The following is a 23,504-nucleotide window of genomic DNA, read 5'->3' on the forward strand; positions in this document are numbered from 1 at the left end:
AGAGGGCTCTCACAAACACCCTCATATTCATTCAGAGATGAACTGGCGTTTGAACCAAGAGTCATTCAGGACATACAGGCGTTTGAAAAAACAAACATAAACATGCAGTATTTTGTGGTTTCACAATGTGTCTCGTCAGAGGTTCTCACAAGTTTTCAGTTGCAGTGTTTGCAGGCTGGCGTCAGCCTCATTGCCCACAAAGAGAAGGAAATGTATTGGAACCTCAGTGGCAGCAGTTAATTCTTTTAAGCGTATTGCTGAAGCTCTCACTGCTGATCCAATCTAAATAAATTGTAGGTTCAGATGCAGACCAGGAAAAATCTTTTTAAAGGAGCAATTTATTAAATACAGGGGCATTTTTGCAACACAGTTCAGCATAAAAAGCCCCACAAAGTATTCAGTGTAATATCATTGATCAGCCTTATTTTATAATTGTGTATTTACTTTATTTCTAACAAAGCCCACACATCAGCTAAGAGTGGGCAGTATGATAATATTTTATCATTATCGTGATAATTTTTTGTTATTGTAGTGCACAATATGCATTTCCAGCTGTCTTGGAAATCATCAGTAATTAAATACAAATAAATTACCACTGACCAACTGCATGGTTTTTTTTTTGTTTTTGTTTTTTTAAATTTACCAGATTTTCTCCCCAATTTAGTCGTCTCCAATGACCAACTGCATGTTTAATTACAAAGAAAGCATAATAAGTCGTTTGTAAATATATTTAGTGCAGTAGAGTATGTGAAGTGTTGAATAATAATCATTGTATTCATAGTTTTGCAAAAAAGGTGGGCTGTAGTGGGAAACTCTGGTCCAGATTCCTGCATAGTTTGCTATTTTTTCCCTGCTCCAACACACCTGATTCAGCTTTTCAGTAAATTAGCAGGTTTATTTTGTGTGTTAGAGAAATCAGCAAACTGTGCTCCAAATCTCTGGTTTGAAATGAAGCTTTAATGCCGCTGCATGGTGTGAACTTTAAAAAAGTCTCCACACCATTCTGTATTTAGGTTTTCAGTGTGATCATCCACATTACAGAAAAGATCAGCAGATTCTTTTTGGGACTGAGTGTAGCTGCTTTATTCCTTCTTTTTGTTGTGCGGGTTGCTCATGGAAAAGGTTATGAAAACACATGCGCTCATACAGAGTGCTAGTATTAATCATGCTCCCCTGCTCTGCCTTAAGGATGGTCCATGAATAGCATCTACCATAACAGTGCAAGTGCCAGGAACAATGAGTTCAGCCTGTTTGCTGTGTGCAGAGAGAGTTTGGCTGAATGCTTTGAAAATGTAGTGATGGCACTAAACAGAATACAGCGTCCTAAGTGTGCTCAGTAATGTATTCTATTACAACACATACAGAAGTAACATTGAGAATACTTTAAGAATACATTTTAAATGCATCTTGATGAGGCACGTGGGGAAAGTCTGCTGTTGTATATAAGAAATTGGACTGTAAAATGGGCAGCTGTGTGACAGACGGTGAATGACATGTGTCCAACACCATGCTCTAAATGCAGTATAGCACTCATGCTAAGCTTATCACTTGTAAACATGTTCACTAATGAAGAAATGATCAGTTCTGTCATGGCTTAAAAGAGCTCAGTAACAAAGAGATAAATAAATGACTCACACATTTATGGGTCTACTCAGGCTTTAGTAAGTTTATAAAGAAGCCGTTTGTTTAGTTTTTCTTTAGAGTGTGTTTGCTACATGCCATGCCAGTTGTGCTCTCTCGGACTCCGGCTGTGGATGGCTGTGGCATCGCCAGTGGTCAGACTCATGCTCTCCCAATGATAGGACCAATAGTTTGACAGTTACGCCACTCGGGAGCCCCGCAATTAAATACTTCCCCGCAAATCATTCAGCCCTAATGGCTAGGTGTACATGTCAAAGAGTGCCTGTTCTGTAAGGTAGTTTTATGTTTTGAAGTCTGGAGCCCCTGAGGATTGCAAATAGCCGTGGTTTTCCTAGAGCAACAGTGCTGAATGGATCATTGTGCTTGCGTGTGTTTGATTTGATGACTGCGTCTTTGTTTTACTATGTGTTCGTGGGAGTGTGTGTTAAAAACCCCTGTAACAGTGTGTGTTTTCTCTATGTAGCTGCAGTATATCCAGACTACCAGACTCTCTGAGCAGCGGGGATTTCACCCTGGACAACATGACAGGTACAGCTGACTCCCTCCGAAACACACACACACACACACACGGGAGTGTTCGGTGACCTTAGTGGCTGTAATACAATCCAGCCAGTCCAATAGTTATTACGATATGACATTGTCATGACATTTTGAGGGAGGGTATACTGCATATTTATACATCTCTCTTCATTCTCTTTCTTTTTTCCTTTGTCTCCCACTCAGTGTTCCTGTAGAATAGAAATAGAAATTTATGGTCATAAAATCTAAAAGGTTCTTATATTTTTAACACTGAAGGGAAAGGAGTACAGTGAAAGCTACAGCAGATATGATGCCTAAACTGTATCTCAAAGCATATATTAACATTTGGTTTTCGGTCTATTTGTATTAAACATGAAACTTAAAGGCATTAAAGGGTACGTGCTCTGCATTTATCTTCTTTTTTCCCTTGAGAAGTGAGCCAAAACAGAATTTTTTTATGCATGAACATGTTCTAACCTCTCTTTATCTATTAGAATTAGGGATGCATCAATACCATTTTTTTCAGAGTGAGTACGAGTATGTTTCTAGCGTTTGACAATAGAAAGTCTGATACCAAAATGAATTACCGTCAAAATCTAGCTGATTTTAAATGACTTGAATTAGCTAGCTATGCTACATTAGTTACCTTGGATCAAATAGTGCTGCATTGGCATACAGCTGTAAATAAAGCACGTTTCATACTTTTGCTACTCCTCATCAGTCTTTCAACAATAGTCTCTGTAGCACAGTGACGGCAGGAATCACATCTGAGGCTAACGCATCTGAGGAGCTCACGTGTGGAGTTTTACATCTGTAGTATTTTGTTTAGCTGGTTGAGCTGTAGTTAAATGTCCTCCAAATCCAGACATGCACTGTGTGATTTTAGAAAGCTTGTCTGGTGACTCACCCCGTTTGTTTGAATAGACTGTCATGTATGGACAAAGTTTGCGATTTAGCCTCTACAGACGGCGCTCTCTACGAAGAATTTCAAATAAAGTAGTTTCATTTAAAATAACACATTATGCACCGAGTGCTGAGCAAAGACAAACAGCAGCGCTGCTAGCACTGAGCATACAGTCTCTCTACGGTCTATTTTAAAGTCATTTAAAAAAAAAATTAACGTTTATACCTCACAATTCTGTTTAGTCAAACAGAGTAAAGTTGGCATAGACGGACTTCAGTGGGAAATGCCGACTTTTCCACCCCTGTTTGGTGGCTTCCGTGTCTCCACCCGTATTGGGGAAGTGGTTGTGATTGTGTGTTTAAGACAAGCTAAAATCTTACAGTATAGATCTGGCAGGAATATACCTAGGCAGAATGTTTAAAGCGACCAACAACTTTGTGTCCAACTGTCACAGAGTCAGTAGCTCTTCTCTGTGTGAGCAGAGCCTTCTTTGCCGCATTTGTTCATTAGTGCGGCATTGTGCACTTGGTTTACTTCACAGTGGGTATTGAAATGTTGGTATTGATAATTAGAATTATACAGGCTATTTTGTTACTGTGCCTTTAATACTGATATATGTAAATGATCTCTATTTTGATTGGCTGCACTGTATTGTGCCTCATTCAGAAAGCAGTCTAAAATACTCCTTATAACGTCAACAGAAATGAGTGGGGCTAAACTGCTGTTGTTTGAATAGGGTGATATGTGTAAATGTGTTGGTTTTCATGACAAAACAGCCTGTTTTGCAGCTTATTTTCCAGATGTTGACATGCTATATTTGTGTGTTTTGTGTGGGGAAATTGTACTGTTTTTTGCTTGGTTGGTCTTTAAAAATTTATTTAAAAAGCACTGAATGTGGTTTAAAAAATTATGCAGCAACCCTGTCACTGTGTCTCTCAAACACACTCTTATGCATTTAGCCCTTCTCTTGATCTGAGTCAGCTGAAGATCTCTTTTCATAACCTGACACCAGAACACTCACAGCCTCGTTCTTCCTCTTCGTCACTCACGCTTCTTTCCCAAACACACATACTGTTTTCTAGTACAGATTTAGGGTTGTGAGATGCTTTAGTGGGTTTGAAATTGTTCTGAAGTTAAAGTAGTCCTTATAAACAAACTTCAACCTTTATACAAGTGGTGCAGCAGTAGGCACGCAGTTTTCCACAGCAATGATGTAACACAGATGTTTATTTTGGATCTCTCTGCCCTCAGCTCTTTAACCTCTGACCTCAAAACGCACACACGCAAAACACAAGACTGCACAGCCACACGTATGATCCAGCTGCAGCGCTCACTCAGGCTGGCCGTGAGTAAGAGAGCGCAGTGGGAAGGAAGGTGAAACGATGCACCGTTTGATCATTTTTATTTTTTGATGTTTCTCCCTCTCCCCGACAGCTCCAATGTTCCCCGGGCAGAAGATGTCTCCGGCCAAAGCCATGACCATGAAGGACTACGAAAATGTAAGTGAGGAATCATTGAAATGGAAACGCTGAGTGAGCAACACTGAAAGCTAGTAGCCATTTGTTAGCGGAGAAGTAGTGACAGGCTTCATGTAGTCTGTCATTTTGGCTGTGGTTATTTGTTTGTTATGGTATTTGGTGGCTGTCTAAACATCAGCCTTTTTTCAACATAATGAGGCTTTACATCTGCTGTAAATAGGTACTGATCTGAGGACAGCTTTATTCCAGACTGTAGTATTGTAATTGAAAGAACAGATTACTCAGTAATGCTAACAGCTAATGTAATTTGATTTGCATAGTTTAAGCACTTGTGGCCAGCTTTCGTTCATTCAGGCCCTGAAAAGAATTAATATTTCAGAGTATCTTGACAAAATATGAACTTGTGCCAAGAATTAGCTTTCTCTGAGACTTTAGCCAGTTGTATTTAAAGGGCATACAATTCCACCAAATCTGCAGAATTCAGTCGTTATGTTGTCATTCAGACTGGTTTGCAGTTGTAGAGAACCTTACCAACATAGATTTCTTTACAGTGGTGGTGACAGGAACCAGGGGTTGTGATGCATTTTTATATGTAATGTTGATGATTGTAAAATAGTGGTAAATCTTAAAGTGAATTTGTTTTGAGGACTCTTTTGTCTTGCAGTGCTCTGTATGTACCTCTTTTTAATACGTTTAAGGCCAAAATCTTCTCAAAGCTGTTGGAAAACAATGTCTCTGTGTATTTGGAACCAGTTTGTGCAAAAACAAAGTGCAGGAGCTTTTAGAAGAATTCAGTGTTTCAAACTTCTGGTTCCTGTCAGCACCACTGTGAACAATCCAGACTTCTTTCTCTAGAGCTGAACATTTCACATCATACCACTCTCACTGACTTTGTTTTACATCAGTACCATTAAATTATTCAGAAATTTAGGAAAAGCAATGGACTTCCCGTTAAGGGGACAGTTAATTCAGTTACATTAATAGAAGGTGATTGGGCTGGCAAGTGACCCATACAAGCTTTCATTCATTCAGATCCTCAAAGGAATCAGGATTCCCGAGCATTTTGTCAGAAATTTGCATATATCTTGTCAAAACATATTAGCAATGTTAGCATTCATGAAGTCCTTTGGCCGAGGCCTGTGAGAGCTGGTGGTTTTTCGGAACGATTTGAATGTTGAATTTAGCATGTCTCTGGTTTAGTGATGGAATGGAGCGGTCTGGCTTCTGAATCCGATGCATATTTCCTGTATGGAGTGAATGAGACTGTGTTTATCCATTTAAGGTGCTGTAGAGATGTGGAGGAATGAGATCTTAATGTGGAGCCAGATCTGATTAGACCTGAACCATGTGTGTTCCCCTGTTCCAGCCTTTTTTTCTCTCTCTCTCTCTCTCCCTCTCTTTCTCTCTCTCTCTCTCTCTCTCTCTCTCTCTCTCTCTTTATCTTTTTCAGTTCATTTCACAAATAAAGCTAATTTTTATTGCTTAAGTTTGAGTACAGCACTTGAGAGTTGGAGATAAACAGAAGACAGGCTAGCGTACATAGTATAGTCAACACGGAGCATTGAAATTCCGGATAAAAATAGAATCTCTCTCTCTTCCCCCATACAATTCTCTTAAATTCTCTATATTTTTTCTTTTTTTTCTTTTTGGCTGTTCTGTTTCTGTTTCTCTTTATGTGTCTCTATCCCTCCCTCTCTTCTTTCCATTTCCCATCCCCCTCTTTCTGCCCCAGATGTTGGCACAGAACACTAATGCAGAGTCTACTGCCCCCATCCCCTCTCTTTGTACACACACACACACACAAAAACCCAAACATACACAGCCTGCTTTCATATGAAGTCACACCTCTTTTCTCTCTAGTGTAATTATTCTCCAGCTCATTAGCATATGTCGAGTGATTAGTCTAATCCTTGAGAAAGGCAACAAAACTAAAACCTGATAAATTTGAGTTCAATAAATGAATAATATTAAATAAAATTAATTGTAGTCTTTGACTCTGACAGAGAAAATAACACATGTTGTTTCTTATAGCAAATTACAGCTCTGAAGAAAGAGAACTTTAACCTGAAGCTGCGGATCTACTTCTTGGAGGAGCGCGTACAGCAGAAATGTGATGATTCTACGGAGGACATCTACAAAACGGTGACTAATGCATGTTAACAGAATGACACTGGCTGTGTTTACATGCAAAGATTTTTGCCAATCCGATTGAATACAATACGATTACAGATTCAGACTGAGGTGTTTATATGCACACTCTATTCAACAATTTGATGGAAAATCTTCGTTTACATGCTCACTACAAGTAATCCTAAGCAAAATGACACGCATGCGTGGAGTAGCGCTTAGAGTAAACGTTACCATGACAGCTAACATCACGTGAGGTCCAGTCCGCGTGAGATGAGTTTCCAGCTGGCGCGCTTGTGTTTTTAATTGCTTTATAATGATGTCAGACTCAGGAAAATGTCCTTCACATGTCCTTATTAAAGAAGGCCGAGAGGAAGAAGTCGTGTTCTGAAACACATAAGCTGGACGTCCGTCCCACCGCCGTCTTTTAAAGATCAGAGCATAAACTTCGTCTCCTCTGCAGACCAGTTTCTGCTCCGCCATGTTGAACGGTATAAACTTTCACTATGACGCGACGCACATGATCAGAACGTACCTACACGTTCTGTAATTGGATTCAGGCCTTTACATGGTTATTATTCTTCTAGTTAACGGATTATTTAGAAGTTTACCCACCTCGTTCAGTCGGATAGAAATTGTATTCCAAATGACCTCAATCGGACTAGACTATTCTGATTGAGGTGTTTACATGGACGTATTCTGTTCCAATTGAGCTATTAGTCGGATTATTAACGGATTATCAGGCTGCATGTAAACGTGGCTACTGTCACTGTATGGATTGTACAATGTGACCACATAAACAACAACTTATAATCCGTCCTTGACTCTGTGTATGATTGTGTTGTTCTGCATGCTTTTATGTGTAGAACATCGAGTTAAAGGTAGAGGTGGAGTCTATGAAGAGAGAGCTTGCAGAGAAGCAGGAGCTGCTGGTGTCAGCATCGTAAGTCCTTTCTAGTCTTCCTTCCAGTTGTCCAGTTGCGGAATTAATTGGACATGCCCCAGCCAATCCATCATTTACATTTTAAAATGATGAATTACATTATACTTAAATAAATCAATATTATAATTTATTTCAATCAGTTTTGGATAAGCTATATGTGTGTGTCTGTGTGTTTTTATGTAGGAAAGCTCTGGAGAGTTTAGCCAGTAGAGATTCAGGGGAAGGCTTTAGGGAGCGCGCTCAAAGAGAGATGGATGCACTCAAAGAAGCTTTCAACACCAAGTTCAGAGAATTGGAGGAGGTAACAACACACACACACACACACACACACACACACACACACAAACAGAAATACAGTATGTAAAAGATTCCACGGTCAGAATCAAGAAAAACTTTGTTCTCCCAACCATACGCAAGGTTAAGGTGAAAAGATACAGTGGTCCCCTGAGATCTTGGTGTAACATGTACAGGAGGACAAATGGTCAGTTTTTCGATGCAAAGCTTATAACTCACTCACTCACTCACTCACTCACGTTTAGCAGGCTAAAATTTCCCACAAGTGGGTCACCATTGGCACTTAAATAGCATTGAATCCTTCGTAACAGCAATGTTTCACACCAGTGACACTGTATGTCCTTGTTCCTGGACCACACTGTATACACCAGAAAGACATTAGTCCACATTACAGTGTAATCATACAAAAGAGTACAGTACATTAACAACATCATTAAAAAGTGACTTACCATAGTGGCATGTATCTACTTCCACTTCTTCATATTAGGAACACAAAATCTGTAATATGAATGGTACATATGCATCATGATGTCTTTCGCTCTGTATAATTCTTCATTTTTAATTAACTGTGCTCTCTTCCTGTCTGTCTAGTCTCTTCGCTGTGCAGAGGAAGAAGTAGAGAAAATGGCTTCCATTGCTGAGCAGGAGAAGCTGAGGAGTCTAGGTTTGGAGAAAGAGCTTCAAGCTGCCAGCCAATCAGGACCCACCCGTGACCCTGGCTCCACTCCTGGGCAGATCCATGAGCTCCAGCGGGCTCTGCATGAGAAGGATCGGTGAGGAAAATTGCAGAACTTGTGTATTTGCATCATCAGTGTCAACCCCCAAGGTGCTCCCACTGTCATCTAGGCCTAACTAGTTGTAAATATGATTGACCTACCCTGATATTAAATGGGTCTCGATAGTGGATGGATTATTGTAGGCTTGTGTTTGTTTCTTTCAGCAGAGGTGCACTTAGTCCAGTAGTATTGGATCAGAGTCCAGAACAAACACACTACTCACTTCTGCTCCAACATGACCACCTCTCTCTCTCTCTCTTTGTCTTTTCTTCCAAGCATATAGACTGGGTGATCTAGCGCCTCCCCTGGTGACCATGTTTTTTTTTGTCATGTTTATTTTATTGTATATTACAGGTTGAATCTTAACAATGTCAAGAAATAACCGTTTTTTCACTTCTGACTTAAAAAAAAAAAATTCTCTTTAATGAAGCTTTTTTTTCTTTTTTTTTGTGGATTTTTTATAGTTTTTTTTGTGTGTGCAGTGGCAGTCATTATTTGAAGCTATTGTTGTTTGAAAACATGGCACTGAAGTGTCTGTCTAATCCTTCCATCTTCTGCAGTGAGATTGAGCGCCTTCAGGACTCAATCAAAAACCAAGACACTCTGATTGGAGAACTTCAGCAGAAGTGCCCAGATAAGCCAGTTGTGGAGCAGATGGTACAGCTCAACAATCTGATTGGCCAAAAGGATGGGGAACTACAGGTCAGTTTGTCACTGTGGAATCTTAATTTGCATTCAGATGATTCAAATTTTGCAGAGAACAATTTATGTTAGTGATTTGAACGCACTACTGTCCAAAATCATTGGACGTAGCACTCTCTCGCTCTACTATTCCGTTAAAGTATAGTATAATTAATACAGTTTAAAAATTATTGAATAAAGTAAAGTTGAATGAAGTAGTTTTTAGTTGCTGCATTCACTGCATAGGAACTAATGTGATTTGACCAAAAATGTTATCACAGTATATTTTTCCATTTAATTTTATATTGATAATAATTATTTGCATTTCTTAATGCTCTGAAAATTTTGTATGAAATATAGTTTGAACCCCAGAAAAAGGCAGACTTTTTCTAGTAGATATATTTTTTTTTTCATTTCAACACTGAAAATAGCAAACTAGCTAACTCTCGTAACCATATGTATAAAAACTATTGCGCGGCTTTGTGCTTTTGTCGTGAATGGCACGACTTCTCCCCCATCTAGCAAGTCAAAGGTACAAACTGCCACCTTGTTTACCCACTGCACTTTGCTACTAATAACAGATTGTGGAAAAGAATGGCGTAGCCATTTTACCTCAAGTGTGTATTATCATTATAGAAAAATCTTTTCTTTTTGACAGTTGTTATTGTTTTATTGTCTGGACCCACATGTAAATATAATCATGTGCACAGAAAAAAGTGGTTTTGCTTTTCACATATATGACTTTAGTGCTAAAGCTGATTTGAAGATCAGTCCTCCTCACTACCATCATTGAAATTGATGCAACTTCAACTATCAATATCCGCTCCTGCTTGTGTGGTTGTTGTGTTTTCAGTGTCCAGTATTCCTATATGTATATATTTTGTCTTTGTTCCTGCAGGCTCTGAAAGACGAGCTGGATCATGAGAGAGGGAAAGCAGAGAAAGAAAACCAGGTGAGAAGTGTGTGTCTGTGTTCTGTGTACACTTTCAAATGTGGAAGGGTGAAACTTCAGGTTAAAGTAAGGTTCTGTTAAATGAAATGCATTGAGTTGTGGATGGGTATGTGTAATGCACAGAGAACTTTGTTGATAAATTTGTCCAGATGTGCCCACAGACACTTTTAGTATCTCAGATGTGTGTTTCATGTTTGACGCTGTGGCGTTCCACCAGCGATGCTGTTGTTCCACATGAAGTGAATGCTATTGGCCGGCTATTGGTGGCAGTATAATCCCTATCAGTGCTGTCTTACTGTAACTGCCTGCACTTGTACACTGTCGTGTGTATGTGAATACTAGTGATGTGCATTCTGAATAATTTTGATATTTATGTAACCAAATCGCTTAATGAATGACCTTAGTTAATCGCAGGGAGGGGAAAAACAGCACCAAAAATGGGCTTCGGCCGATTTTATGACATTAAAGCTGTTGGCTTACCTTTTAAGGTGACAGCGCTGTTGTTGCACAAAAATGTACTGCAGAAGTAAACATTCAAAAGCATGATTAGTGCTTGTTAATATACGCTGCCTTGGAATAGCGAGTTCAGTCACAGTGCAGAGAAGCACTCGTTCAGCTTGTAACTGTTTGCGTTAGCAATGTAATGACGTCTCTCTGGCTAGGGGGGTAAGAAAATATCGATACACCTGAGCATGGCAATATTATATTTTGTCATTCTGTATCAATTCTCAAAAACACAGTATAATTATTAATTGCATGCAAAGATTCATGACGGATAGTAGTTCATTTTGTGTTGTGTTTAAACCCCTGACCAGATTACAGTAGACCACTAGCAGTGTTGTAATCTCTTCAGCCGTTAGACTTTTTCTTTTGTTCAGATTTTATGCATATGGTGGTGTGTGTTTTACACTGACAATTTTCCTAAAATTAGATTTCAGAAAATCACAATATATCGCCTTGCTTACCACATTACAGTGTATTGAATCCTAATCTCTGTATCTTGGTACATATCGTCTGGCCAGGTTCTTGCCAATACACAACCCTAACTCTAGCGCTTTGTGTTTGCGGTGTTTTGATCTTTTCTGTCATCACTGCTTTAACAATGTGCTTATCGCAGAAAGTCATATCGCGATAATGATAAAAATACGATATATCATACAACTCTAGCTACAGCTTTAGTACTGTTGTGGTTGTTCTAGTCCATTCAGATATTTAGTGATGGTTTTGTTGTGTCTGATTCTTGAAAGTGCTACAGCTGTATTTTTACGCTAAGTTACGCTATGTGTTCATACGTATTGAAGGTCAGTGTGCTAAGACTGGATTTAGCAGGCTGGCAATAGATGAGTCAAAACAGGCAACGCTTTGGAAATAAAATATTAGAAAATAAATCCCTCATGATTAGGAGTGAGTACAAATGTAGAGAGGGTTTAGAGCTGTGTTGGGCATGTGAGTGAGTGAGTGAGAGAGAGAGAGAGACTCTTGCAGTCAGGACATCACTCTAATCTCCTCAGCAATCAGATTTGCTGCTGAACGAAAAACAGTATTAGAGCAAGAGAAAAAGAGTTGCCTATGCAGTCAGTAGACCAGATTACAGAATTTTGGCAGACTATTTAATAAAGATTCACAATAGTTTTTGTCATTTTCTTTCATAGTAGTAAGATTTTTGTGTTGGTTATTGGAAGTTTAAAAAGTAAACACAGGCAATGTTTTATGTAAAATACATGTTTAGTACACTATTTGTGTAAAGATGTTTGCTTTAACTTTTAAAATAAAATCCTAATTTTAATTTAAGTGAGTGAGGGGATGCTGTCTTTGTAGTTGTATGTGCCGTATGGCCGAAAGTGTATGGATACCCCTTCCAATTATTGGGGCTGGCTATTTCTATCACACCCATTGCTATTAGTTGCATAAATTACGCATGCAGCCATGCATCTTCAGACAAAGACTGACAGTAGAGCGGCTCATACTCAAAAGCTCAGTGTCAGCGCTGTCATAGGATGGCAGCTTTTTCAACAGTTAGTTTCCTCTCTGCTAGAGCTGCCCTCATCAACTGTAAGTGCTGTTATTGTGAAGTGAAAACACCTTGGAGCAAAAACAGCTCAGTCATAAAATGGTAGGCCATACAAGCTCACAGAATGGGACAACTGACTACTGAAGTGTGTTAAAAATTGTTTGGAGCAGTGGAAACACATTTTGTGGGGTGATGTATTACGCCTCATCATCCAGCAGTCTGACAGACACGTTTGGTTTGGTGGGTGCTAGTAGAATGCTGCCTGCCTACATTTATAGTGCCAAATGTAAAGTTTGGTGGAGGAGTAATGGTCTGTTTTTCATGATTTGGGCTGATTCATGACTTGGGCTCTTCTTCTTTGTCCCAGTGAAAGAAAATCTTAATACGTAATGCTAGGACAGTTTGGGGAAAGCTCTTTACTGTTTCAGCATGACAGTGCCCCTGTGCACAAGTGAGGTCCAGTATGACATGGTTTGTTGTGGAAGACCCAAAGCAGTCTTCCACAAGAGGCTGCTGGGAATTAGAGTCCAGTTACTGAGCAAAGAGTATTTGAGTATTCCAGAGTACCATTCTGACATCACATGCGGTTTTCCCCCAGAGCACCCCTGAATACTCCCCATTCACGCCCCCGCTTTCCTGTTTCAGCATGACTGTGCCCTCATACACAAGTGAGGTCCATACAGAAATCCTGTGTGGCCTGCAGTCCTGACCTCAACCCTAACAGACACCTTTGGTATGAGTTGGAATGCCGGTTGTGAGCCAGGCTTTATTGCCCAACATCAGTACCTGACTGATACCCTTGTGGCTAAGTGGATGCCAGTTTCTGCAGCCATGTCTCAAAATCTAGTAGAAAGCCTTCCCAGCCTAGTATTATAGCCGTAAAAGGGGAAGTGACTTTGTATTAACGCCCATGGTTTTAAACTCAGATGTTTACATATGGGTGTGATGTTCAGTCTAATCACTAATATGAAAAGGTTATGTAGAAACCAGAGAAAAGTGAAAAATGTTGTCATGAGTGAAAAATGCAGCCATGCAAGATATGCTATTAACATGTTTAACTAAATGCTTTTTAAGCAAAGTGTTTGTGTTTTGCACAAAAGCAAAGTGGCAGGAACCTTCAGCTTAGGTCAAACTCATGACCTCCTGAGTCACTTCCAAGTTACTTCCCTTTCCAGCGTTATTTAGACTAACATGTTCCACAGTCCTCTGCTGTAGGATGGTTAATGGGTGCTAACAGGTTCCACATTCTTCTGCTGTAGGACAGCTAGCAGATGCTAACAAGTTCTGTACACCTCTTCTGTGGGTAGCTAACAAGTGCTAAATGGTCTGGGCTTTTCTGCTGTAGGACAGCAAACAGATGGTAATAGGTTCCTCACTTTCCTGCTGTAGGAGAGCTAACAGAAGTTAATGCTGCTCCTGCTGCACCTGACCTGGGTGCACTCTAGCGTCAGCGGCCCAAATTAAGCTCTCCTCCCCTGGACACCTGGGTGAGGAGGTAGGGGTGGATTACTGTGTGCGTGGGTGGGTGTATGTGCATGCTGTCATGAATGTGTTGTTAGTCGCTGTGTGCAGCTCTCATTGGATTTTCCTTGTGTGGGTGGGTGTGTGGCTGGATTAGAGGCTTTATTCCCTGTGTGGCTTGAGCTCAGTGCGCTGGGCTCAGAACAGATAGCCGAGAGAAAGCGAAAGAAGGACACGGGTAGAGGGACAGCAGGAATATGAGAAAATACAGCAATGAAGGATGGATCCAAACTGGTTTGCTCGCAGTGATCTGTAGGCTGGACGTTGTGTGGTTGTGCATGTGCATGCTTGTCTGATCTTGTAAGAATCAGATTACATGTTTGATTGTTGTCTATTGCAGGCCATGTTTGAGCTATGCTACACAGTTAGAGCTAAACGACCAAGTTTGTGATGATTTAAGTGATTTGTTGAGGTTGTGTGTGGTCATGCGGGACCCGTGCCGTGTGTGTGGCGTATGTGTGCCAGGCGGGCAGTGCCGCTGGTTGTTTAGTACGTGTGGGCGCCTACGGCTAGCTGTGGTTCTGTCCCATGTGCTGGGGAGCGATCTCCATCGCGATGGCCGAGGTGAGTTCCTGTGCGGAAAGTGTGTGTTTTTGCTGGAGCGTGTGGTGCAATGTGATGTTGCCATCGGCAACCTGCAGGACGCCTATGCTGCGCAACTACAGAAGCTGCACAGTGAGAGGGATGGACTGAGGGGGCTCATAGCACACAAATACCAGCAGAACAACCCACAGGAGCCCACCTGCTCTGGACAGAAGAACCAGAACCAGCATGAACACAGTCAGTTTAAAAAAGATGAGACCAGACCAGGCCAGGAATATGACAACCAACCCGCACAACTTGGGTCACACCAGCATTGTGTTCAAGCACCACAGCAGCAAAGGCATCAGCAAAACCAGCTTAAACGACAGCGAAACAAGACCAGACTTATCGTGGAGCTGCCACAAAAGGAACAGCCAAAGCAGCAGCAGAGGCTGCAGGGCCGGAGGCGAAGTTCTGGAGTCCATAATGCCACTAGCAGAGGAAGTCCAGAAACTGGTCAGTTGAGGCGCTGTGTCAGTCTTGAGCCACTGAGTGGAGTCACAGCGGAACGCTCCTCCTCCTCCTGTTTTGGGTCAAGTCTAGCACCCAGAAAAGGCCGGGAGGCCGGGTTAAAAGCAGGACCAAGGCTGGGAACTGGAGTCCAGTTACGAAGTCGAGAGTATTCGGATCTTATTCACAAAAGGGCCACTTTGACATCTCGCTCGGTTTCCCTCCAGTCGCTCACACAAGAGCGCCCAGACTACGCCCCACTCACGCCCAGACAGACACGCCCACGCCGAGGTTCCTCCTCTGCTGCCTTGGAAACAACATCGCTGCTGTCTGATTTTCTGCAGCTGTTGCGGAGCGCTAGGGCTCGGCCCCTCCCACTAACTGTCGGCAGCAGGATTCCTGTCCTATCACAACCAAGTTGTGTGTTTGGACTTGCCCAGATGGGCATGGCTAGAAGGCTAAAGGCCGAGAGAGCTCTGAGAGAGCTGGAGGAGGAGTTTAATGATGAATACTTACCTCTCAAACAAGAGGTACATTCTTAGAAAACCTACTGTATGTGTAATAAAAGTGTTTGGGTTTACATCTGTTTCACTTTTGTATTCATGTTGTTTTGTTTTTTCCAGGTGTGTGTAGCGAAGGAGGGTGAGGTGAACAGGCTGCAGCAGATGACCAGGCAGCTGACTGAAGAGCTTAACTCCACCAAGACCAGCAGCCAGACGCTTAAACAGAGACTGGAAGAGATGGACAGAGAAATCAAGGTACGCATGCATGCTTTTGGACCTCACAAGTGTGGCAGTAGAATTACCCCACCAACCACTATTCCCAACACACACTATCATATTCGTATATCACAGTTCTCTCATTTCTATTTTGTCCCTGTTCCCTCAGACTCTTTCAGCACAGCTGGAGGAGCGAGACAGTGAGCTGGCTGCAGAGAAGAGAAACTCTCTGAAAAGAGACAAAACCATCCAGGGCCTCAGCCTCCTGCTCAAAGAAAAAGAGAAAGAGGTGTGGGGTGTTACTCTGTCCCGTCAATCCTCTGTCTGCTCTCCTTTGCTAAATAAATTATGAAAAGCAATTATTTGCTGTTTAGTGAACTATAAATTGATTAAATCATGATATACTTCTCCTCATTCTCTTTCTCTCTCTCTTTCTTTAAGGTGGAGGAGTTGTATGGGAATTTGGAGGAGAAGGATCAGGCTTTAGCTAAGGCGAGAGAAGCTTTTCATAAAGCTCAACTACAGAAGTACCAGGCAAGTAGAACAAGTTTGTTTGTGTATTTGCATGCAAGCATTTGTCATGTTTTAAAACGTCTTATTTTGCTGCATTTGCATTTTTCATTAACATTCTTTTGTACATGCGTGTGCCGTAGGGAGCTGAGGAGCAGCAGGCCCTGTTGTTGTCCCAGCAGGCAGAGTTGTCACGGCTCCAAGCAGAGGCCCACTCTTCTCTGCTGGAGGCCCAGAGACTGCAGCGTTTGCTGAGCAGCAGAGATGCTGAGCTGGCCCTCCTCCAGCAGGACAAACTGCAACTGGAGCAGGAGCTTGAACTGCTTCAGCAACAGAAGAGGAAAGCAGACAAGACCATCAATGTTAGTAATACTCACAAGAACAATTGTAGATTTGATTAATTCCCTAAGCTGTGTCCTGAATTAAGCTATGTATGAATGTATTTGTTTTAATTGAGCGGTGTCTTTGGTGTGCTTGTATGGCAGGACCTGCAGAATCAGCTGAAGAAGCTCAGTGGAGAGCTGGCAGACCGGGAGAACAGTCTAGAACATCAGCAGCTAGAACAACAAGAGCGTGCTCATGCAACAGAAAACAAGCTGCAGACAACTATACAACATCTGACCACCAGTCTCACACACAAAGACCAGCAACTGCAGGTTTGTACACACACACAACTGTTAAGCACTATAAAAACTAGACACTGAGACTGAGCAGCTACACCTCACTGTGACTATGCAGTACAGTGCCTTACTTCCAATCTCAGGTGCCTTTATAGACACCCTGATCTGCCTGTCTTCCAGGACTACATGAACATGGTGCGGGATTTGGAGCAGGACCGAGCTCCAGGAGGAAGTGATGCCATGCTGGTCAAGCTGAGGGAGAGGCTGAGAGAGAAGGAGAAGGCTCTGGAGGTTTAATCATTTTCTTTGTCCCTGTATTATTATGCAGCCTTTATCCCATGTGCAACTTGCTAAAGGGAGTCTACTATGCTGTGATTAGTTTTTCGGTCAGGATTGCAAAACATGATTTCCCACTATCAAATTGCATTGGTGCTCTGTTTTTTATGTCCAGATGTTCTTGCTGTTGATAATACAACAACTAAGTTTACAACTAAGTGTGATTAATGTCCTACATGTGGTGGTCATTGACATTGTGTGTTGTGATGTGTACAGAAAGCACTAGATGAAAAGTTTGCAGCTGTGGAGGAGAAGGAAAATGAGATTCATCTGCTGCAGTTGAATGTGAGAGAGAAGGAGAGAGACTTGGAGCGCCTCAACAACTTGCTCACACACAATGAAGAAACCATCAATGTAAGTATTTTGTGTTTTTATACAGCTGATGCAACTTTATAGCTTTTCACCGAACTGAAACAGTGAAACGCTAACTGGTCCTTTAGAGCTAGAGATGAGTAGCACTGGCACTGTCACTCTTCAATGTTAAATCTTAAATCTCTCAATTAACACTTCTCTGTCTTTCTTTGTGTATGTGTCTGTGTGCACATTCAGAGCTTTGATGCTTTACTGAAGGAGAAAGACGTTGAGTTGCAGCAGCTGCTGAACTCTCTGAAGAATGTGCAGCGCTCCAAACAGGAGAGTGAGGACAACCTGCAGAGAGCTCTCAGAGAGAAAGACTCCATCATCCAGCACCTACAGCACGCTCTGGAGCTCAAGACTAAAGACATGGAGGTAACACACATGCACACACGTACAGCACTCATTCTCTCATAAACAGTTGTAGCGTTAATTTCGAATTTCAATCTGTATTACATGGACATATGAAAGCAGTACAGTGGAAGCACATTTCCCTTAGCCAAATCTTAAATTAAGGAACAGAATTTACTGCCTGCTTTATTTGTTTGCACATCTGTATCAAGCACAGATTTGTTCTTTTTCTCTTCAACTCTCTGGTCCACAGGAGATGGCCAACACAGTTCTTAGTCAGTCAGAGTCTCAGGGGCGTGACCTGGTGGAGCAGATGAATCAAAGGATAAAGGTGACGGAGGTGATGTTAACGGAGGCAATGAAGGACAGAGAGAGGCTGGTGTGTGATAACCAGACTGCTGTAGAGAAACTGCTTGCCACCATTAACAGCAAAGACCAGCTGCTGAAGGTACTGAAGCACACTTACACACAGACACTTACACTCTTGCTACATTCTACAAAGGGTGACATGGCCAAAGTACAGTGTCCTCTGTACGTTAGTTTACTGCACAAAAGAACACAATCTGTGCACAAACAAGTAAAGTGCATTTGTGTTTGTGAAGTCTGCTGTTTATGTATGTTTAATATGTTTGTGCATATGCGTGCCTAGGAGTGTGCAGAGCGTCATGCGCAGGCTCTGTCCGAAGGGGCTGCAGAACTGCAGAATCTGCGCAGTCAGCTCACAGACGCCCAGCTGCAGCTCAGCAGCACCCAGAAACTCAGCAGCATGGCAACACAGGACGCCTCCTTAGAGACGGCTCAACTCCGTGCTGCACTGGCAGAGAAGGACGCAGTCATCAGTGTGAGACCTTTGATCTATCACATCTGACCACTGTGTAGTTTTTTTGATCATTTGACTTACATGCTCAAAGCTCACTTATGGAAAGGATCCCCATTACTCAGTGAAACATTTTTGTTTTTGGTTCATGAAGGGCTTGATAAGAGGTGCAGTCTTCAGTTAAATGTAGTAGACAGAGTACATTTAAAAAAGGAGTTACTGTGCTGTGGCGTATAACCCCAATAAATAATTATTGTGCATATGTGTCTGTGTACAGAAGCTGTTGGAGCGTGGCCAGGAAAGAGATCGTTACATGGCTGAGGTAAAGGTGGGTGAGACTCCACCCCCTCAGGTGTTAGAGCTCAGACAGACCATCCAGGTTCTGCAGGAGAGACTGGAGGAGAAGGAGGGTAAGAGTGTGTGTTCTTGGATACAGTGGCACCAAGAAGTATATGGACACTTGAAACATTGAACCAATTAACAACTGGTAAACTTCAAAGTTCTGAAAGTTAAAATTCTTTAGGTTTTTCTTGCAGTCATGTCAGTAAGCTTGTGTTCATGAAAGGCATTTTAAAAGCAATTTTGCAGAAATATGCAAATAAAGTGCTGAAGCAATATCAATCTAAAATACACCGGCATCCTTTTGAAAGAATACTTACTGTACTGGAATGGTCTGTTCAGAAAGCCACTTTGTTTTGACATTTTGTTTTGTAATGCAGTGATGTGATGGCAAGTATAGTACAAATGTCCAAATACTTTTTGGGGCCACTGTGTATTTGTGTGTGGAAAAATAACAGCAGATGTTATTATTTTTTAAAATTATGTCCTTGTGTCAAAAAACATTTGCCTGCGTTAAGAATTCTGAACAATTTAATCACAGTCTAATCACAGTCATTGTAATCATTTTGCTCTACGTGTAGCCGAGCTGTCACGGCGGAACAGTGAGGAGAACCTGGAGAAATCTCTCCCTGCCAGTAAGAAATCTGCTGTAATACTGAAGAAGGAGCTTGCCCAGAAAACAGATGCTCTCAACAGCGCTCTGAAGAGAGAGAACCAGCTCAAGGTGTGTGCGTGTGCGTGTGCGTGTGCGTGTGCGCGCACCTGTGTGTCTTTGTATACATGTGAGTGTTTCTGTGGGCTTGTAGAACATAGAAGATTAATTGTTCTGTTTTTTTTGTTTTGTTTTTTTTGTTGTAGATGTATTTCTACATGGGGGGAGCAGGGGTAAACATATCAAGACAGAGCTTGTGAACTGCCTGTACATGAGTTAGACCAGTCAAAAGCAACCAAGAAACGCATGTGCTGTGTAGATAACACATTCAGAACTACCTGGCAGTGTGGCATACTATGTTCAGCATTCAAGTCAGGCCAGAAAAAGAGGTTATTCTGGTCTTCTTGGCCGAATAAATAGGTCCTCAGTCCTAATTTATAGAACGTATTCACAATTTAAATTGCCGTCCAAGATAGTGGTCAGAAAAATCAGATACATTCTCCGAATCTTTTAGCCCCACCTGTGTTTACAGTTTACCTTTTATAATATTGTATTTATGTGTGTTCCAGATGTCTCTAGCTGAGCTGCAGTCTATGGTCTCTGAGCTTGAGGGCCAGCTGGAGGGTCAGAAAGCCAACATTGAGTCTCTCACATCCACACTCAATACTAAAGAGGAAATTATTGCTGTAAGTGTACATGCGCACACACACACAGAGGGAGGCAGATTGTTCTGTTCCCCTTAAAGACCTAATTGGAATGGCAGGATGCTTCAATATCAGTCTTGCTTTGTGTGTAGGAGCTACAGCAGCGTTTGGTCCAGAGAGGGGAGAACCGGCTGGCTGCAGCTAGGGACCACCTCTTACAGCCTGGAGAGGAACACAGCTTCCCCTCCCTTCCCCAGAGAGAGAGAACCCTCATTGGGGGAGACAGCCAGCAGGAGGTACACTAACACACATGCATACCAAAAAATTAGAAAGACGTCACTCACCCTATACAGTCATAGCTTAGGCACCCTGCTGATTTTTTAAATAAAAATAAGTTAACACCTCCTCTACAGAGAACACACCCCTGCACATTTTAAGGCACATGTACTGTTCATTTACTGAATTTAACATACTAGAAAAAATAAAACAAAATATGACTTGAACAATATTTGGCACATTTTACATTTAATGTTTTGTTTTTTCCAATATGTTAAACCTAAGATATGGCATAAAAAAAAATGCCATATTTGGGCTTGATGTAGAAAATGTGCTAAATTATTTTGACCTAGAAAATCAACAAAGCATAAATTGAACTTTTTTATGACTGTACATACAGCTTTATTCTCATAAATTCTCAACATATTTTCTTCCCACAATTGGATTTGGAACATGTAATGTTTTTTTCTGCAGCTAAAAAGTAAGTGCTGGCTTCTAAGTGCTGTCCTTTGACCCCTACAGGCGATACCATCTGTGGTCGATCTGCGTTTGGAGCAGGCAGAGCTAAACCGCATCCTGAGGGCAGAGCAGCAGCTCTATTCCAATCTGGTCAGAGCGGTTAAAGAGCAGGACAGGTTAGTGCAGTTCCAACCAAAGATCTCATACTTTCCTGGCACGAGATCGAAAAGTACTTCGCATACTTTGCAAGAGATGCTTTGTAGTTTTGCTACGTGAAGAACCATTGGCTTTGTTCTTTTTGTTTTAAGCCATGGTAATCTGTTGCAATATCACTACCCAGATTTGCATCAGTGAAATCTTTTTTCTTTTTGAATAGATACTGTTTTTTAGAATGCACTGGAGTACCTCAAGTTACTTTGTGTGTACCTGACACCGTGCATATATGTGTGATTGCAGTGCCCAGCGGTTACAGGCTTTGCAACTGGAGTTGGCGGCGCTGACTCTCCTCAGACAGCAGCTGGAGGACGGGATCCGCTGCAATGAGGAGCTCAGAGAGCAGCTGCACAGAGAGATCCAAAGAGCCAATCAGAGAGAAGGTGCGGTACCGAAAGGTCAAGGGCAGCCAGTCACAGAGTGCATACTGACAATAGATTCCTCCGAGGGCCAATCGGAGTGTTAGAACATAAAGTGTATGTCTGAGTAACATAGACCTCTTTGTAGATCCTGCGTAGTAGACATGATACATAGTGAATGTTTCTGGGAATAAACTTATGTAGAGGGGAGTTTCTACATAAACGTCATTTTGCCCAGAGAAAATGCGCAGAGAAAGAATTGTGTTTATTTATGTGCTCATTCATTCATTCATTTGCACATTCTGCACTTATGCTTCTTCTCATACACAAGCTCTAGTCTGAAATACATAAACGCTGCTCTCAGATAAATTCTTTTCTTTCTTCTTTTATGCCATTCAATACATTTCACTTTACTGTCTGTTCCCCCAACCCCCCCCCCTTGCTGATTGTGTCTGTGGTTGATTATAATGACGATTTTTACGTGGTCCTGTTCTGTTTTGTTTGGATGCTTCATTGTTTAAGTGGTGTTGATTTTCTGTATTAATCTTTTTTTCTTTCATTGTGTTATTTTTTTTTTTTCTGCATGCTAACTCTCTTCCTTCGTATACTCTCTGTCTCTACTTGCTTCTTTCTGTGGTCCGCTTCCTTTATGCCTGTCTCTCTTCATCTGTCTGACCCAGCTTTCTGCTTCACTCATCTGCGAAATCATTTCATCCCTGAAGATAAAGCAGCCATCAAATAAAACATGCTTTCTGTGTCTTTCTGTTTCTCCCTTGCTACTATTCCTGAATTATGCACGCATACACTGCTATTTACACCTGGCTCAGCAAGAACACTAATGAACCTACTGTTTTCTCACTACACATACGTACACTCTGACTTCACGTTCCCATGAAATGTCTCCACGTTTCCCATAAATGTGCTCAGATGGGTTTGTTTGTGTATAGGTGAAAATATCTGCCCTGTCATCAGTAACCAATGAAACACACACACAGCTAGAGGCTAATCCCTGTGAGATTTCCTGTGTATAAAAATAGCTGTACATCTCTGACAGCAGTCTGTCCACTACATTTAGATTATCTTATCGTATTGCTGTGAAGGACCCCAAAGGTTTTTAAATGCAAACACATTCCCATATAAAACATGTAAGAGAAGGCCAGAGAGAGAGGGTAAAAGAGAAAGTGTGCCGTCTTTGACGTGATTAATCCTCTTGGGTCCATCTGGTTCATGTGGTTGTTGCTGCGGCAATGCCCTCTAACCCTGTATCGAGAGGCCTGTACAAATAATCTTGCTGCACGCATGACCTAATTTAGACCTGTGTGTATTAAGACAGGGAAAGGCATGGGGAGCGAGAGTGTCCTGGGGGGGGGCGTTGGGGCAAGGTACAGGAGGTGGTTGGTGGGGGGATAAGCAGGGGGACTCTGAGAGAGATAAAGAGAATAAAGAGAATAAACAAGGGGAGCAAGACTGAAGAAAAAGATGAAAAAAAGAATGTTTCGATGATTGATTCTGATTCATTTATATGTATTCTGTTCCTTTAGACCTCAGTATTATCGTTGTGATTCAGGTCGTTTTAGTATGAGACATGCATATGCCTCCTGTGGTGCCACAAATGTGTCCGCTCTTGATGTTAAATAGACTTCAAAATCAAGACCCAGTTTCCCCAAAAGCGTCTCAGTGTTCAGATCATCTTAACTGGTAGAGAGAGTATTCAGTGTGGTGATTTTAGATTTAAGAACCATCTTTGTGCTAAGATGCTTTTGGGAAACCCAGCCCTGAATGTTTCACGCCAACAGTTTAAAGCATGAAATGTTTGAGTTTGCTAACACACTCTACTCCTTAACCAAGAATCCCACAATATGCGTGTGCAGCAAACCATACTGTTCTTCTGCTCTAGTTGATTCAGCTCGTGAAGGGCTTTAGTACCAGCTAGTGTTGCGCTAGATTAGGGAAATCAATAATACAGTGCAGAACTG

General features: G+C 41.7%; 2 protein-coding genes across 7 annotated transcripts in view; both read left to right on the plus strand.

Moving 5' to 3' along the window:
• The window catches only part of LOC118820449 (myomegalin-like), a 55,899-nt gene that overhangs the window by 9,046 nt on the left and 23,349 nt on the right, over window positions 1-23,504 (plus strand). For all 6 annotated transcript variants that reach the window (XM_036588804.1, XM_036588800.1, XM_036588805.1 and 3 more), the window contains exons 2-25: window positions 2,105-2,169; window positions 4,499-4,563; window positions 6,574-6,684; window positions 7,536-7,612; window positions 7,796-7,913; window positions 8,498-8,679; window positions 9,243-9,384; window positions 10,262-10,315; window positions 15,503-15,637; window positions 15,768-15,887; window positions 16,040-16,132; window positions 16,252-16,470; window positions 16,594-16,764; window positions 16,909-17,019; window positions 17,281-17,418; window positions 17,614-17,793; window positions 18,023-18,217; window positions 18,419-18,610; window positions 18,864-18,996; window positions 19,507-19,649; window positions 20,147-20,263; window positions 20,374-20,517; window positions 21,020-21,132; window positions 21,413-21,552. In XM_036588804.1, coding sequence (XP_036444697.1) covers window positions 2,105-2,169; window positions 4,499-4,563; window positions 6,574-6,684; window positions 7,536-7,612; window positions 7,796-7,913; window positions 8,498-8,679; window positions 9,243-9,384; window positions 10,262-10,315; window positions 15,503-15,637; window positions 15,768-15,887; window positions 16,040-16,132; window positions 16,252-16,470; window positions 16,594-16,764; window positions 16,909-17,019; window positions 17,281-17,418; window positions 17,614-17,793; window positions 18,023-18,217; window positions 18,419-18,610; window positions 18,864-18,996; window positions 19,507-19,649; window positions 20,147-20,263; window positions 20,374-20,517; window positions 21,020-21,132; window positions 21,413-21,552 — 3,158 coding nt within the window. The remainder of the gene's footprint in view (window positions 1-2,104; window positions 2,170-4,498; window positions 4,564-6,573; window positions 6,685-7,535; window positions 7,613-7,795; window positions 7,914-8,497; window positions 8,680-9,242; window positions 9,385-10,261; window positions 10,316-15,502; window positions 15,638-15,767; window positions 15,888-16,039; window positions 16,133-16,251; window positions 16,471-16,593; window positions 16,765-16,908; window positions 17,020-17,280; window positions 17,419-17,613; window positions 17,794-18,022; window positions 18,218-18,418; window positions 18,611-18,863; window positions 18,997-19,506; window positions 19,650-20,146; window positions 20,264-20,373; window positions 20,518-21,019; window positions 21,133-21,412; window positions 21,553-23,504) is intronic.
• On the plus strand, window positions 12,555-15,484 carry LOC118820450. Its single transcript, XM_036588806.1, has one exon. It carries the CDS (start codon window positions 14,273-14,275, stop codon window positions 15,419-15,421), a length of 1,149 nt encoding a protein of 382 aa, XP_036444699.1. The 5' UTR covers window positions 12,555-14,272; the 3' UTR covers window positions 15,422-15,484.

Source organism: Colossoma macropomum, unplaced genomic scaffold (assembly GCF_904425465.1).
Source record: "Colossoma macropomum unplaced genomic scaffold, Colossoma_macropomum, whole genome shotgun sequence".
NCBI lineage: Eukaryota > Metazoa > Chordata > Actinopteri > Characiformes > Serrasalmidae > Colossoma > Colossoma macropomum.

Coding starts and splice junctions, on each gene's coding strand:
- LOC118820450 (XM_036588806.1), top strand. CDS start 14,273: ATGCGGGACCCGTGCCGTGTGTGTGGCGTATGTGTGCCAGGCGGGCAG.